The sequence below is a fragment of the Marmota flaviventris genome, chromosome 7, assembly GCF_047511675.1.
Source record: "Marmota flaviventris isolate mMarFla1 chromosome 7, mMarFla1.hap1, whole genome shotgun sequence".
Taxonomy (NCBI): domain Eukaryota; kingdom Metazoa; phylum Chordata; class Mammalia; order Rodentia; family Sciuridae; genus Marmota; species Marmota flaviventris.
The window spans coordinates 116783611-116800451 of NC_092504.1; the positions used below are offsets into that span (position 1 = coordinate 116783611).

General features: G+C 40.7%; 1 protein-coding gene across 6 annotated transcripts in view; it reads right to left on the reverse strand.

The window, feature by feature from the left end:
* Positions 1–16841, reverse strand: part of Tmem131l (transmembrane 131 like) — a 172403-nt gene that overhangs the window by 69034 nt on the left and 86528 nt on the right. Inside the window, exon 1 of one of the 6 annotated variants that reach the window (XM_071614598.1) lies at positions 16647–16776. The exons of the other annotated variants lie outside the window; for them this stretch is intronic. Coding sequence (XP_071470699.1) covers positions 16647–16760 — 114 coding nt within the window. The 5' untranslated portion in view covers positions 16761–16776. Of the gene's footprint in view, positions 1–16646; positions 16777–16841 lie in introns of those variants that run through there. 6 annotated transcript variants of the gene reach the window in all.

The window sequence follows — 16841 nt, forward strand, 5'->3', positions numbered from 1 at the left end:
GGGCCTCCTTTGCCCCCGGAGGCAAGGGGTTTCCTACTTAGTGGGCTACAGACAAGGTCCCCAGCTGCAGGGAGGGAGCTGGGGGCTGCGGGAGGAGGAGCTTTCCTTCCTGCTTCTCTCTACACCCTGGTTAAGGGTTTCTCCTTCAGACCCAAGCCTCCTTCCAGTAGAGCACAAGGTGTGACCTGGGAGGACAGAGAGGTAGTAACCACTGGCCCTTACCTCAGCTGACACAGGAGAACATATCTTATATCGGTAATATAAAGGTGGTTTTAATTCTCTAACTGCTGATCTTTACATATCCATTGATTTAAAACTTGGTCTTCCTTCTATACCAGGAAGACAAGTATTGATTGGGCATCTTTAAGTCTTCTAACAGAAGATGCTAGAATATTCTAATATAATGAATGTTTGCAAGAAGTCAATGGGAGATATGTGTCTCATAATCTCAGTTTTAATATTTCCTTTAAAAGATTAATTTATTCAATTATCAACTTGTTAATGAATTCAATTATTATTTAATTATCAATCAATTTTATATTGTCATATTCTGCCAGTTAACAGGAAAATAAATATTGCTTAAAGAATGATACCTGTTAGCACTTTCAGACTAGTAAAGGAAACATACACAAAAAAAATAAGAGCCGTTGGTATTATGCACAACTTGCCATTATCTAACATGCTTGACACTAAGAGTGTTTTGGATTTCAGGGTTTTTTTTTTTTTTTTTTTTTTTTAGATTTTGGAATATTTACATATATGCAACATGATATATTGGAAATGGGACCCAAGTTTAAACCCAAAATTGATTTATGCTTCAAGTACACTCTATACACACAGCCTGAAGGTAGTCTGATGTAACATTTGTAGTGTCACTGAATCTGTAACTACAACCTATCAAATGCAGTCAGGTATGAAAATTTCTAAACACAGGCACATGTGATGGCAGCATCCCAAACATTTCAGATTATAGATTTTTGGATAAAAGATATTCAACCTGTACTTGCTACAACAGGGCTCTCTCAAGGTTTTCAGTAAGTTGCCATCAATTCTCCCCAAGAGGCCATTGAGTTAAAAGAGGGACCAGGAAAGAAAATTGATTTTGAAGAAGAAAAAAGAATAAAGATGGGGAGTGAAGATATTTCACATACTAAAACAAACATGGAGGAGGAGGGAAGAAGAGCACCCACAGCCACACAGCCGGTATTCCTCTCTTTCTAGAACCTACGCCTCACTATCTTCCTTTCACCGACCCACCCCACTCTCTTGGCTTTCTTCTCCCCAAGTTCTCATTCCATAGAATATTCCCATTTGAGGTTGTAATGGGAAAAAGACTTTAAACACTTAAAAAAAAAGAGAGACACTTTGCTTTTTTAAGAGCTAGATTCAGAGGCAGGTTGACAGGGGAAATTAAGTAATAGTATATATTTACCAGAATATAGTAATGACTTTCCAGAGTTTGACAGCCTGTCATTTTCATGTAAAGAAGATCACATGACTTCTTTCCTTGTGTAAATAAAAATTATTCAATACATTATGATGCCCCACATCTGTGGGGACTCTCAGCTATCACACTCTTCATTCTAGGGAACGGAGTGCTGCCAGACAATGAGGCAAAGAGCACAGTTACAGAGCCCCTGACCTTTCCCTGGGCTCTATTTTCCATCTACAAACCCTAGACTGAACTTCTGCCACTTATCTGTTAGGGAGAAATGTGCTCCTTCCCACTTCTCCTCTGTCAAATGGTAACTGGAAGAGTTCTGTGCACTCCTCCTGATTTTACTGCCTGCCTTCCTGATTGCCACATTTAATTGACAGATCAGCACCTGTGAAGGCAAGTTGCAGATAATGATTCAGGCCACCCTCCCCACAAACCTGGCAGGCTCCGGGTTCCAGCAGGCCCTGCCCACACTTGTCCCTGGCAGGCATTAAGGGTTCGACATCAACCCCCAAAAGCAAAGGCCATGCCAGTTTCAAAGGTTAGGGACTCCTGGTCTGAAACGTATTGGGTATCACACAGAATATCCAGAGATAATCTCTCCTTTACACAATCAAGTAACATGATCCCAAGGAGGGGGACAGAATCCCTCATCCACACAAATCAGAAAACTACAAAAAGGAGATCACAAAACATTAATCATGGTGACTTTTGCCTAATGTGACTGTGGTCTTGGGTTTATTAAAAAAAAAAAAAAAAAAACATGTATTAATCGTACACGTCATGGGGTTCAGTGTGGTGTTCCCACAGAAACAAACTGCATGTGTTCAACCCAACCACCCCTTCTGCTTTTCCACCCTCCCCTAATTTTCATTTCTCTGGGTTTTCCTTTTTATTTTATAGTCTCATAATTTCTTATAATCTTGAAAAGGTAAACTCTTTTAGACAATTCAATAATATGATACCGTGCCCCCCACACACACACAAAACTACCTTTATTTTATAGAACTGTGTGTCAGACATTTCCCACTAACTTGAAAATTTCTCTAGGTTTCCCACATTTTCTTATAAGTGCATTTTAAAGAATAACGATGATTTCAATAAAGATAATTCACATTTTTTTAATCTCTCAGGCACACTATGGCTCGTGAACCTATATGCCAGATTCTGAGACAATGGCAATTTCAAATATTCTCTTTGGCTCAAATAAACCAGATCTCAGTAGCATAGATCCAACAAAGCACTGAAGAAAATACTAAAAAGTAAGTTTTGCTTTCTCATGAGCTAAACACAACTATAACCCACCATGTGTTTACAGGGACAGCTCTATTTTGTGTACTACCCACTCGTCAGACCTCTCCCTGAGGGAACCATAATTGTACATTGGAAGAACTACTTAATATTCTGCCATGCTGATAACTCAAATTGATCAAATCCTTTTTCTAATGCTAGGCCTTTAAGATGGCTCTGCATTTTTACCATAAACAAAGAACATTTTACTTGCATTTACCTTTTCTGGACCATGAATGACTACATCAGTGGATATGAAAATCATCAGGACACTGGGGAAAATGTAAAAGCTCACAGAGCTGGAACCGCCAATCTTGGCTCTGCTCTTGACCTCTACTACCAAGTAACTTAAACTCTAAGTCCATTCTACAATTTCTAAACTAAGAATTATGCCACCTGCCCCGGTAGTAAATCTGCTGAAGGTCAAACCGGTTGATGTGGGGAAAAGGTGAAGTTCTACAAATCTCAGAGGTCACAACCGGGTAGATGAGCTATTTGGGAATCTCAACTCAGATTCCCATGGACTCATCTATCTTTTTAAAACTTCTGGGACCTTCGTGTACTAAACTCAGAGCTGATAGGAAGGTTGTAAAAATGAAAAAGAAGCAGGCCTTGACTCAGAGAGCCCGCTGGAAAAGCAGGAGAGGGCACCAGCACACAGTGCTACAGCAGGGTGTGAAGCAAGGGCCACCAAGGCCGGGCGCAGGCCTGCCTGGGGACGTGGGAAGGATCCAGAGGAGCTGATGGCTGAACTGGGTCTTGAAGGATGGAACCAGGAGGAGACTCACAGTGAGCTAGAAGCTCATGAGGGTGAGTCTGAAAAAAAGAGGGTGGCAATGTCCTGGGAAGGACAGAACCTTTGATGCTGGAGGCCAGAAGAAAAGGGCGGAGCTCTGAGACTGGAGAGAAGACGGACCCAGATTCTGAAGGGCCTCGAATGCTCAGCTGAGGAGCCTGGATTTTCATCCTTAAAGCAAGAGGGGATCCAGCTAATCCCATGACCAGGAAAATAATGACCAGCTGTGTTTAACAAGACAGTAGCAACAGCAAGTGACACGTGGACTGGAACAGATAAAGCATGAGAGGGAGAATAACCCAGGTGACAAGTGAGGACAAGACGCAGCAAAAGCAAAGAAACTGCTGATCCTCATTCAGACCCACTGCAGCATCCACTAGGAATTCTCCCTTCATGGAGGTTAAAACAATGAACCAGAAAGATCCAGGAAAAGGGTGTAAAAAGAAAAAAAACAACCTTAACTTGTGTTTCCCTACCATCTTAGTCCATGTGGGCTGCTATAACAAAATACCCCAGACTGGATAATTTTTGTGTGGTTGGTGGCAAGCTGGGAACAGGGAAGAACAGGTACGGGGATTTAGCCCAGGGATGCTCCACCACTGAACTACACCCCCAGCCCAAGTGATTGGTTGACTTTTATTTACATTTTGAGACAGGGTCTTGCTAAGTTGCCCAGGCTGGCCTTGAACATGTGATCTTCCTGCCTCAGGTTACTGAGCTACTGGGTTTAAACATATGTGCCACCACACCTGGCTAGACTGGGGAATTTATTAATAACAGAACTTTATCATTCATGGTACTGGAGGCTGGGAAGTTCAAGTTCAAGATCAAGATCAAATGACAAGAGTTTTGGTGCTGGGAGCCATTAGCCAAGTAGGTATGACAATTTCCTTGCCAGCGTACCCCATGTTGCTGACATGTTGCAGCGACATTGAATGTAGGTGACCTTGCTCAAGGACCAAGGCAGATTAGGGTGTTCCCGGTTTTAAGATAATCCTGTTTAGGGCGTTCCCAGTTTAGGTTCCAGGTTTAAGGTTTAAGATTATTCCTGCTGGGAATAGGGCGTATCCTGCTGCCTGAGTTCCCCTTGAGTTCTCACGGGATTCAGACAGTATATTTTGGGAGACAGAAGCCCAGTGGAGGTGGATTTGGGCAGAGAAGGTGGATTTGGGCAGAGAACGTGGATTTCCCCAGAACGTGATTGTAGACGGCTGGTGTGAGTTCGGGAATAAAGAGTTGCTGTTTGAATCTACAAGCTGTGTGGTGGCTCGTGATTGTGTGCCCAGCCAGACTGCGGCATTTGTGCCCAGCCAGACTGTGGCATTTGGCGGCCCGTGCGGGGAACTTCTGAAGCTTAGAGGTAAGTGAAATTTCTCACCCTTGAGGAAGAGAGAAAGAATGGGTCACCAATTCAAAAAACAATGTGTTATTGTTTTGATTTATTTTGTTTTTATTTCAAGTTGCCTGTCCCTAGAAATTTCTCAGGCAAACTGGAAAAAATGGTTGACTAAAGGTTTGAAGTTTGTCGGCCCTGAGGAAGAGAAAATTGATACAATGATTTTTTATTCCGTTTTTGTTTCATTCAATTTCGGCTTTGTTTTGTGCTATCTTATTGGGTTGCGTTATCTTTATAGTAGATTAGAAATTAGTAAAAAACAAACCGAAAAGATGTTAAGTAAATTGTTAGAGGTTCAGACCATGGAGAAAGACATTTTAGATCAAACAAAAGAGAAGGTCTCTCGAGCTAGTCAGACAGAGGAAGAAAATTTAAAGGAAAAGGGGTTGTTAGGAAAAAGGCCACAACAGGAGGCTGTTACTAACTCCATTTTATCACAAGAGGGCGTAATTCAACCAACAGCCCCACCGATGGAGACAGCTGAGTGGCCCTCAAACCCCGTAGTTGATAAATGGGATCCTGAGACAGGACCTCAAAGATTAGCATGCCCTGTACTTGAACAGGCAGGAGGGCAGCGAATTCACCGTGCATTAGATTTTAAAACAGTGAAGCAGTTAAAGGAGGCTGTAACAACCTATGGTCCCCAAGCTCCCTTCACGGTAAGCATGGTTGAGTCCATTACTAACTTGGACATGACGCCAGCAGATTGGGCTAGCATGTGTAAATCTGTACTAAATGGAGGACAATATTTGTTATGGAAGGTTGCCAATGAGGAATTTTGCACGGAGACAGCTAGGCGAAATGCAGCAGCCGGTTACCCTCAAAGAAATCTAGATATGTTGTTAGGAAAAGGACCTTATGAGGGGCAACGGCAACAAATTGAATATGATCCTGCTATATATGCACAAATTGCTGCAGACGCAGTTAGGGCATGGAAGACTTTACAAGGACATGGAGATTTACAAGGTCAGCTATCTAAGGTAATACAGAGAGCTAATGAACCTTATGCTGACTTTGTAGATAGGCTAATTCAAACGGCTGCCAAAATTTTTGGGGATACAGAACAAGCAATGCCATTAATAAAACAACTGGCTTATGACCAAGCAAATCGTTGCTGCAGAGAGGTTATTAGACCATGGAGACATGAAGATTTAAACACATATATTAAATTATGTAGAGATATTAATGAACAAGGGCAAGTCTTGGCAGCTGCAGTACAACAGGCTTTAGATGCCAGGCCAAAAACATGCTATGATTGTGAACAAACAGGACATTTTAAAAGGAATTGCCCCATCATAGGAGGAGGGTTTAACAAAAGTAGGTATCAAAGGAATAGAATACCGGGTATTTGCCCACGATGCCGTAGAGGGAGACATTGGGCTAATGAATGCCGTTCTCAAACCACCATAGAAGGTACTCCCTTATCAAAAAACGGACAAAGACCAGGTATTTATCCAAGATATCGTGGAGAAAGGCATCAGGCTCCATTGCCAAAAAACGGACAGGGGGGCCCAATGCTCCGGGGCCCACAACCACAAATATACGGGGCAGTGGAGGATCCCAGCAACACCATCAGGGTAGTGCCCAGGACACATTGTCCATTAAATCCCTCATCAGACAAACCCGAGGGAGCGCAGGGTTGGACATCTGCGCCTCTGCCAGAGCAGTATTAACTCCAGAGATGGGAGTTCAAATCATTCCCACAGGAGTAAAAGGACCTCTTCCCCAAGGAACAGTAGGCTTATTATTGGGACGTAGTTCATCTACATTAAAAGGACTTATGATAAGTCCTGGGGTAATTGATCCCGATTATGTAGGTGAAATAAAAATTATAGCTAGTTCTCCAAGAGGTATATCAGTAATTTCACCTGGAGATAGAATAGCACAATTGTTAATAATACCCAGCCTACATAATAAATTTCCTAGTCATAGTGTAGAAAGAGGTTCCAGGGGATTAGGCTCCACAGGTGTAGATTGGGCTATGTTGTCTTTAAATTTAGATTCTCGCCCAATGCTAAAACTAAATATTCAAGGTCATGAGTTTAATGGGCTACTGGACACAGGAGCTGACCTTAGCATCATATCTCGTCAACAATGGCCAAAACATTGGCCATTACAACAAGCCACTCAAACGCTTCGAGGCCTAGGAGTGGCGACTAATCCCCATAGAAGTTCTATGATATTAGATTGGAAGGATCCTGAAGGATGTGAAGGAACTATACAGCCATATGTATTGGATCATCTTCCTATAAATTTATGGGGACGAGATGTCCTAGATCAATTAGGTTTGACGTTAACAAATAACATCAATCCTAATGCGCCCACTAGGGCTAGACAAGGCTTTAGGAAAGAAAAAAGATTAGGAAAACAAGGGCAAGGTATAGCAGCACCAGTACAAATAGATCAAGGAATAGACAGACATGGGTTGGATTTTCAGAAAGGGCCACTGAGACAATCAAAATTACTTGGAAATCAGAAAGACCAGTGTGGGTTCCTCAGTGGCCCCTGACTAAAGAAAAGACACAAGTAGCCCATGATCTGGTCAAACAACAATTAGCGGAAGGACATATACAACCTTCCATATCTCCCCATAATACTCCCATTTTTGTCATCAAAAAGAAATCTGGTAAATGGAGATTATTGCAAGATTTAAGAGCCATTAATAATGAGATGGTTATTATGGGACCTGCTCAATCAGGGATTCCTCAATTGTCTGCTTTGCCAAAAACCTGGCATGTTTTAGCTATAGATATTAAAGATTGTTTTTTTTCAATTCCAATTCATCCCGAGGATAGTCCACGTTTTGCATTTACTATCCCTGCATTAAATCATGAAGGTCCTGATCAGAGATATGAATGGAAAGTACTCCCTCAAGGGATGGCTAACAGTCCAACTATGTGCCAAATATATGTTAACAAAGCAATCCAGCCACTTAGAAATCAAAATCCTGAACTACAAATATTTCACTATATGGATGATGTATTATTGGCACATAAAGATAAAAACACATTGCTGGAATGTTATGCCACACTTACAAACTTATTAAAAAATTATAATCTAGAGATAGCAATAGATAAAGTACAATTAAATTTTCCAATTAATTATTTAGGAGTTCTATTATCCTCAACCATGGTCCGTCCACCAAAAATTCAAATACGAGTAGATCAACTCAAATCACTTAACGACTTTCAAAAGTTATTGGGAGACATAAATTGGATAAGGCCTTATCTAGGTATACCAACAGGAGAGTTGGGACCTTTATTTGATATTCTAAAAGGTCCATCAGATCCAAATTCACCCCGCATGTTAACTCCTAAAGCAAGAAAGGCATTAAACATTATTGAAACATATATGGAAAATATGCATTTGGATAGAATTGATATAAGTTTGCCTTTATTATTTATTGTACTACCAACAAAAAATATTCCTACAGGAGTATTTTGGCAAGAAGGTCCATTATTATGGATACATTTATCTTATTCTCCTAACACTATTCTTACTAGGTATCCTGAGGCTGTAGGACAATTAATACTCAAAGGAATAAAAGCAGCGAAGGGAGTGTTTGGAATTTCTCCCAATAAAATTATTACTCCATATACTATGGATCAAATTGATGAGTTAGCTAATGAGTTAAATACTTGGGCAATAATCATGTGTAAATCTAATGTTTCATTTGATAATCATTTACCATCTAATCCTTTGTTGTCTTTTTGGTCTAAGCATCCTGTAGTTTTTCCTAAAATAACAAGAAAAACACCTATCATGAATGCTCCAAATATATTCACTGATGGGTCTAATAATGGTACAGCAGCAGTAGTTACCCCTGATCAAACTTTTACATTTTTAGTACCCAAACAATCAGCTCAAAAGGTAGAGCTTAATGCAGTTTTACAAGCTTTTTTGATGTTTAAAGATTCTGTATTTAATTTATTTTCTGATAGTCAGTATGTAGTTAATGCTATAGTATCTCTTGAAGATGCTGGTAGGATTTCCCCTTCTTCTACTGTTTTCTCTTTGTTTTCCACTATACAAAGTCTAATCTGGGACAGAAAAGATCCATTCTTCATAGGACATATTAGGGCACATACAGGATTGCCTGGAGCCCTTAGTTTAGGCAATGATTTAGCAGATAAAACTACACATGACATACATATTTTCTCTACATTTGAAGAAGCTACAAATTTTCATAAAAGGTTTCATGTTAATGCTAATACTTTACAAAAGCGTTTTAAAATAACTAAGGAACAAGCCAGACATATAATAAAACAATGTCAAAATTGTGTGACATTTTTACCACAAGTTAATCTTGGAGTCAATCCTAGAGGACTGATACCTAACCATATTTGGCAGATGGACGTCACACACTTGCCAGAATTTGGAAAATTAAAATATTTACACGTTACAGTCGATACTTCTTCTGGATTTTTGATGGGCTCCCTTCATGCTGGAGAAAAAACTAAAGATGTTATAGCTCATTGCTTACAAAATTTTGCCACTGTGGGCGTTCCTAAACAGTTAAAAACTGATAATGGTCCTGGCTATACCTCTACCTCTTTTAAACAATTTTGCTCATCATTTGGTATTACTCATATAACAGGAATCCCATACAATCCACAGGGACAAGGCATAGTTGAAAGAGCTCATCAAACTATTAAAACATACTTATTAAAGCAAAAAGAGGGAATTGGAAAGGGGTATATATCACCCCAAGATAAACTTAAAATAACCCTTTTTACCCTAAACTTTTTAAAATTTAGATTCATCAGGACTTAGTGCTGCGGAAAGGCATATGTATCCAAAAAATGTACATAAGCCTAAGGTACTTTGGAAAGGTATTCTAACAGGACAATGGAAAGGTCCTGACCCAGTGATTGTCTGGAGTCGGGGTTTTGTTTGTGTGTTTCCACAGGGAGAACAGCAGCCAATTTGGATTCCAGAGAGATTAACTAAAACAATTTCTACAGATCGAAAAGAAGATGATTTGACTCAAAACCATAACAGCTGATATCCAGAACTCCAGCTTGGCCATTCTTACATCTGCGACAGTGATTAACCAGTGATGCAATTTTCAGTTCCTTGCCAGCGCACCCCATGTTAATTGTGGTAGTGCTGACATATCTTTGCTGATGGTGTCACCAGTGATGCAATTTTTTCCCAAGGAGCCGTCAATTGGCTTGGTGTCGTGGCATTTCTGTATCCTCCTCCCTTCTGCTAATGATGGTCTAAAATTTGGGGGCCAATGGCTTATGCTGGACCGGTAGTCAGTGACGGGTATGATCCAATTGCAGTGGTATCAACCTAAGACAGGAGGCTGACGCCTAAAGGTCAGTTTTCCGATGACGGGTAAGAACCATATGTTGAATTGGACAACCTACCAGGCACGGTCCATAAGCCACATTAACCTCACTCCCCCACTGGCACCAAGGCCAAATTTGGGGGCCAACAGAGGTGAGGCAAAGAACCTCACCCCCCCACTGGTGCATAGACCTATCCACAAGTATGGCTGTATGCTGGACCGGTAGTCAGTGACGGGTATGATTCAATTGCAGTGGTATCAACCTAAGACAGGAGGCTGACGCCTAAAGGTCAGTTTTCCGATGACGGGTAAGAACCATATGTTGAATTGGACAACCTACCAGGCACGGTCCTTAAGCCACATTGCTTGTTGTTTAATTAATCAGAAGGGGGGAGATGCTGGGAGCCATTAGCCAAGTAGGTATGACAATTTCCTTGCCAGCGTACCCCATGTTGCTGACATGTTGCAGCGACATTGAATGTAGGTGACCTTGCTCAAGGACCAAGGCAGATTAGGGTGTTCCCGGTTTTAAGATAATCCTGTTTAGGGCGTTCCCAGTTTAGGTTCCAGGTTTAAGGTTTAAGATTATTCCTGCTGGGAATAGGGCGTATCCTGCTGCCTGAGTTCCCCTTGAGTTCTCACGGGATTCAGACAGTATATTTTGGGAGACAGAAGCCCAGTGGTGGTGGATTTGGGCAGAGAAGGTGGATTTGGGCAGAGAACGTGGATTTCCCCAGAACGTGATTGTAGACGGCTGGTGTGAGTTCGGGAATAAAGAGTTGCTGTTTGAATCTACAAGCTGTGTGGTGGCTCGTGATTGTGTGCCCAGCCAGACTGCGGCATTTGTGCCCAGCCAGACTGTGGCATTTTGGTGTCTCTGGGGGGTAGGGGGTATTCTTCACAGATGGCACCTCCTATGTGTCAAAAAGGTGTGAGGAGCAAGCTCCCTCAGGTCTCCCCATTAAGGGCAGTAATCCCATCAGGATAGCTCTGTCCTCCTGAGTCTAATCCCTCCCAAAGGCATCATTTCTTCACCACCTGCTCCAACACTCAGACCCATGTCCTCCCAATCCCAGGTTCACATCTATGGCAATCAGTGAAAACGCACACCTTCCTCTCCACAGAACCCAGTGGTTCCTATTTTTTAAAAATGGGGCCAGCAAGAACTTAGACCATAGACAAGTCACACATACACTCTTGTTTTCAGAAGAGAGTAAGACATTAAATCCAACAGAATTTAGCAGGCAAAAAAATTAGATATGAATGGGTTAAAATATAGAAACGAGAAGGACCAAAAGGAGCCCGTAATGCAAAACAAAATTACATATTCTTAGTCATTATTCACTGACACCCTAGTTCAGTTTACAAGAGGGACAATTTTTTTTTTGTTATTCTGAAAAAAAATTGGGACATTAAAATTAGGATTCATACTAAGAAAGCAGAATTCATCACAATCTATATGATATCATAAATATTTAAAATGTTTTTCCTTACTAATAAGGTAAAAGGAACTTAGTTCACTTGACCATTTCTCTCTATATATGCTCTTTCAGAAAAGGAGAACAAAAGACAGGACATCCTCTTCAGAATGCATTAGGAAAGCCACACTCTGACTTCATTTCAGCTCCACAACGGGGGTTGACAGGCTCACTTGACACTTCCAACAGCAGGCAGTTCGGCCTGGCGGAAGGAACACAGGCCCAACTCACACAGACTCAGGTATGAAATTAGCAATTAATTTTTCCTCCAGTCTGTATCCCTGAAAAACACCCATAATGATTTCTAGGCATTTTTAAACCTGATTTTTGCCATAGATCTCTAACTCTTTTATCGGTTAAGAAATACGAGAACTCGTTGGGCAGGTCCTGAGTATCCACAGGAGGTAGTTTGTAGCAAGTTGCAAGAGTAATAGAGCCAAGGTGTTCTGATTACATAAAATTTCCAGTTATAACCTTAGGAAACAATTTTAAGGAAGTATAATGAATGGGCTATAGTAATCCCACATTATCTGAGAAACTCAATATGGCCCCACTGTCTCTGGTATGGACATAAATTTTATGCTCATGAAACTGAACCTGGAAGTTAGAGATCACCCCCCAACTTATTTATTCTAACAATCACTCTAAAGCCTCCTTGAAACTATGTATATTCCATGCTTTATAACTGATTTGATAATAACTGTCTCTTGATATATAAGAACTTCTATTTGTTCATGCCAATGCATATTAACTGAGCACCCACCAAGTGCCAGTCAGAGATCAAAACAAAACCCCTGCACTAAGAAGAAGCTGATATCAAGTGCAGGCCAGGCAATAAACAGCTTTCCTCTGAGCACTTAGGTTGCAGGCACTAGTCTCAGGTCCCAACCACTCATCACTTGTTTCATAACCAAACCCTGCTTCCACCTCCTTAGGCTTAGTGCACATACATCACAACCCTGCACTAAGGTATGCACCTACTTTCTATTTTTTAATTTCATTTCCTCTGATGGGACACTGCTGGGTTTGCAGGAGCAAAACTTCTGATACCTTCGGTGATTATTCTGACAACACAAGCTGCTTTCATGTTTTCAAACGGCTCATAACCATCTTAAAGATGCCTTTTGAATTATGCATCTTTAATGTACCCCACGCATCAAGCACATCTGCCATTTTCTCATCCATGCTCATAGTGTTATGAAATATTCCTGCTGTGTGTGCGTCTCTGATCTGTATTTGACAGATGGAAGAGTCAAACAACACCTGCAAATTTTGGAGGCTTTACTTTTTCAAACTCTGTTCACGGATACTTTTTATTCTTCTGACTATATTTAAGTCAGATTATTTTAAAATTTTTAATACTCAATGAATACACTAAAATCTTACTCAGTTTAGAACTAAACGCAAGGCAGACCTGAACACATAACCATCCTGCACTTTTTACCTATGTACCAAAAAAACAACACAAACAAACCAACTCCAAAAAATTACATAATCCCACTGTTTCACTGCAAATACTTTCAAATTACTTAACCTTACTGCCACGTTAAACAGCAAGAAACACTAGGAAGTATGCAATTTAGATGCAGAAAATATTATAGTTGGGATTTTTTTAAAGAAGGTCATCATTATTTCTTAAGTTTAAATCTTATAGGTTTATGTTTTTAGGGACAAGAAAGCTTAAAAGACTTAAAATTTATGTTTTCTCTATCATAATTAAAATGCAAGAAATTGAGATAATTACTTTCTAAGAGACATTTTTAAATTTTTCAAATATTAGTTTCTAATTTTTAAATGCTAGCTTCTAACAAAAGATTGGTCCAAAAAGTTGAGTTTTACCTTGAAATTCAGAAATGTAGTCTACACTGTAACATCACAGGAGCAGGGACACTGTTGTGTTTATGCCCTATCATTTATTGGCATACTTAAGAAATAATGTTCAGTAACGATTTGTTGACTGAAGGATGATATACAGCAATGTCCCTAGAGTCAGCCTTAGAAAACGACTTAACCCATAAATCCTGGCATCATGAAAAATGAAGGACAAAATCGACAGCTAGGAATGGAGCAAAGGATGACAGGGGCCAATAAAGATCACCAAGAAAATTCATGGGGGAGAAGAATTCTCTTATTCAAAAATGGTGCCATGACTATTGGTATTGATGTGCAAAACAATGAATATGGATCCCTACCTCACACCACTTACTAAAATTTAAAGTCTAAGAGGGTCACAAACCTAAATATAAACTATAAAACTCTTACAGGAAAACACAGGAGTAAATCTTCATAACCTTGGGTTTTCTAGATATGATACTAAAAATAAAAGTAACCAAAGAAAAAAACAGACAAACTGAACTTCATCAAAATTTAAGCCTTTTGTCCTTCAACGGATACTATCAAGAAAATGAAAACACAACCTACAAAATGGGAGAAAATATTTGAATATCATGTATTTGATAAAGGTCCAATATCCAGGATAAAAAATTCTTACTTCTTAACAATAGAAAACACAATTTAAAAATGGGCAAAGGATATGAACAGACACCTCAAAGAAGATGCGTAAATGGTCAAAGAACACATGAAAAAGGTCAATGTCATTAGCCACTGGGAATGCTAATCTAACCCACATGAGCCACCAGCTTCATGCTCACCAGAATGACTATTAAAAAAAAATGTTTAAAAAAAGAAAAAAACTGTGCTGGGGATGTACCTCTGTGGTAGAGGGCTTGGCTAATATGTGTGAAGCCCTAGGTTCAACTCTTAGCACAGCAACAAAAACAGAAGATAAAAAGTGCTGGCAAAGTTGTAGAAAAACCGGAAACCTCACACGTTGCTGGTAGGATTGTAAATGATGTACACATTTCAGAAAACGGTTTGATAGTTCCTAAAAATGCACAACCCAGCAAAATTCCACTGCTAAGAATACACCCAAGAGAATAAAAAAGACATGTCCAGATGAATTTACAAATAAATGTTCAAAGCAACATATTTGGAATAGCCCCAAAGTAGAAAGCAACCAAGTGTCCACCAGATGATGAATGGTTAAACAAAATATGTATGTCTATACAATAATCATGTTTGGCAAAAAAAAAGGATGAAAAACATGGATGAAAGCTAATCCCAAAAGATCACACATTTCCTTTATATGAAATGTCCAGAACAGACAAATTCACAGAGACAAAAAAAATAAATTAGTGGTTGCCAGGGACTGAGGCAATGAAAACGTTCTAAAGTTCGACAGTGGCGATAATTGCACAACTCTGCAAATATACTGAAAAACCACTCGTAGTCTTTAAATGGGTGGATTTTATGGTGTGTGAATTATGTCTCAATAAGGTTGTTAAAAATAAAATAAAATGCAAAAAAGAAATGAAGAGTTTGGTACAAGTTAAATTTCCCTATCTAACAAGCTTTGGACCAGATGTGTTTGGGATTAGGGCTCTTTCCAGATTTTGGAATATTCTCATATCCATGATAAGATATCTTGGGGACCAGATCCAAGTCTAAACACAGAATTCATTTATGTTTCATATGTATATACCTTACATAATTCCACACAATATTTTTAGTGCACATGAGTTTTGTGGACTTTTCCACTGTAGCCTCAGGCTGGCACTCAAAACAAAATTCAGATTTCGAAGCACTCTGGATTTCAGATTTTTTGTTTAGGGATGCTCAACCTGCTTCTGCTAAAGGAGAAACACAGATTTAAAAAAGCCAAGTCATCAGCCAGCAAGGCAGGCCACAGGGCAGGGAGCAAAAAGCTGTTCCCCTGCAGATAACCACAGAGTGACCTTGGGGCCCACACCTACTGGGTGAGGCCCAGGGGAGCCCAAGGCGGAATCAGATGGCCCAGGAGTGAAGCAAAGAGCAGTAATCACATCATGTGGGCGCGTGATTACCAAAGGGAGATAAGTCTTCTAAGGGGAAAGAACACAGGTCTAGGACACCTTGACAAAGCACTTGTGCTGTACGAGTCCCTGAAAACCTCACGCCTGAGCTGAAAAAGGGACAATGAAATAAGGGTAAAATTGGAGAAAAGGAGGGAGGGGACTTGAGGAAACCGCAGATTCAAAGGCCGGTGGCAGAAGGGCAATTCACGTGCACACCAGCAGAGGATGGCTAGTGAGATGTAAGGTAAGAAGCAAGGGACTGGTGTGCAACCGGGCTGAAGGGACAGCAGCCAGGGCCTGCAGGTGGCTCCAGTGGTAGAGCATACGCCTGGCACACACCAGGGCCCTGGGTGCAAGACCCCACTACAGGAAGGGCCTTGCAAGAAGCAGCCAGCCCCCCACCTCTCCGCCACACACATGCTTTAGAGCCACAGGAAGACCTACAGAAATGCACTTTAGGGAGAGACACAGGACAGGGCCAAAGAATACACTGGCAGAGCAGATAAGGGGCCGTTATGGTTGGCCTGGAAAAGGCAGGGGGCACCACCGGAAGCAAACAATCTGCCAGGTAGAGTAGATCAGGGGCAAGCTGCTCCAGTTCTCCTGAGTCCTGCAGGGTCAGCTTCCCTTCCCTCTCCATTCCACATACTCTTCAATTAACCCCCACTAAGGTAATCTGTACACTCGTCTCCACTTCGATACTTAAGACACCACTAACAGGGCATCCGGCACTCAAAAATCCAAATAACTGTCCATCACCAGAGAAATCTGGTCATTCTTAGCTACCCCCTATGCTGAAGAACAGCCCCAAGACAGGGCTAAAACTGTTCACTTGCTGAAGCTTACGCAGCCATCATGTGGAGATTCAACTTACTCTAGCCCTTTCCAACCCCTTTTCTAAAAACATGAGTCAAATCACATTACAATGTATAATGCTTATAATCTTTCAATACATCCCCCCACTGGCTTTAGGACTTAACCAAATCCAAATCTGTAAATTAAAAGAATTACGCCGTAAGCCAAGTGCGGTGGCATGTGCCTGGAGCCCTAGCTACTCACAAGGCTAAGGAAGGGGATTCTCTTGAGTCCAGGAGTTTGAGGCAGCCTAAGTAACCTAGTAAGACTCCATCTCAAAACAAGGGGGAAAGAAAAAAAAAATTTGTTTAAGATCATGGAAGGATGTTATTAATATTAAAATAAGATTAAAAATCCCCATCAATCATCTGTTTGGTTATGAAGCTTCCAGAAACGACA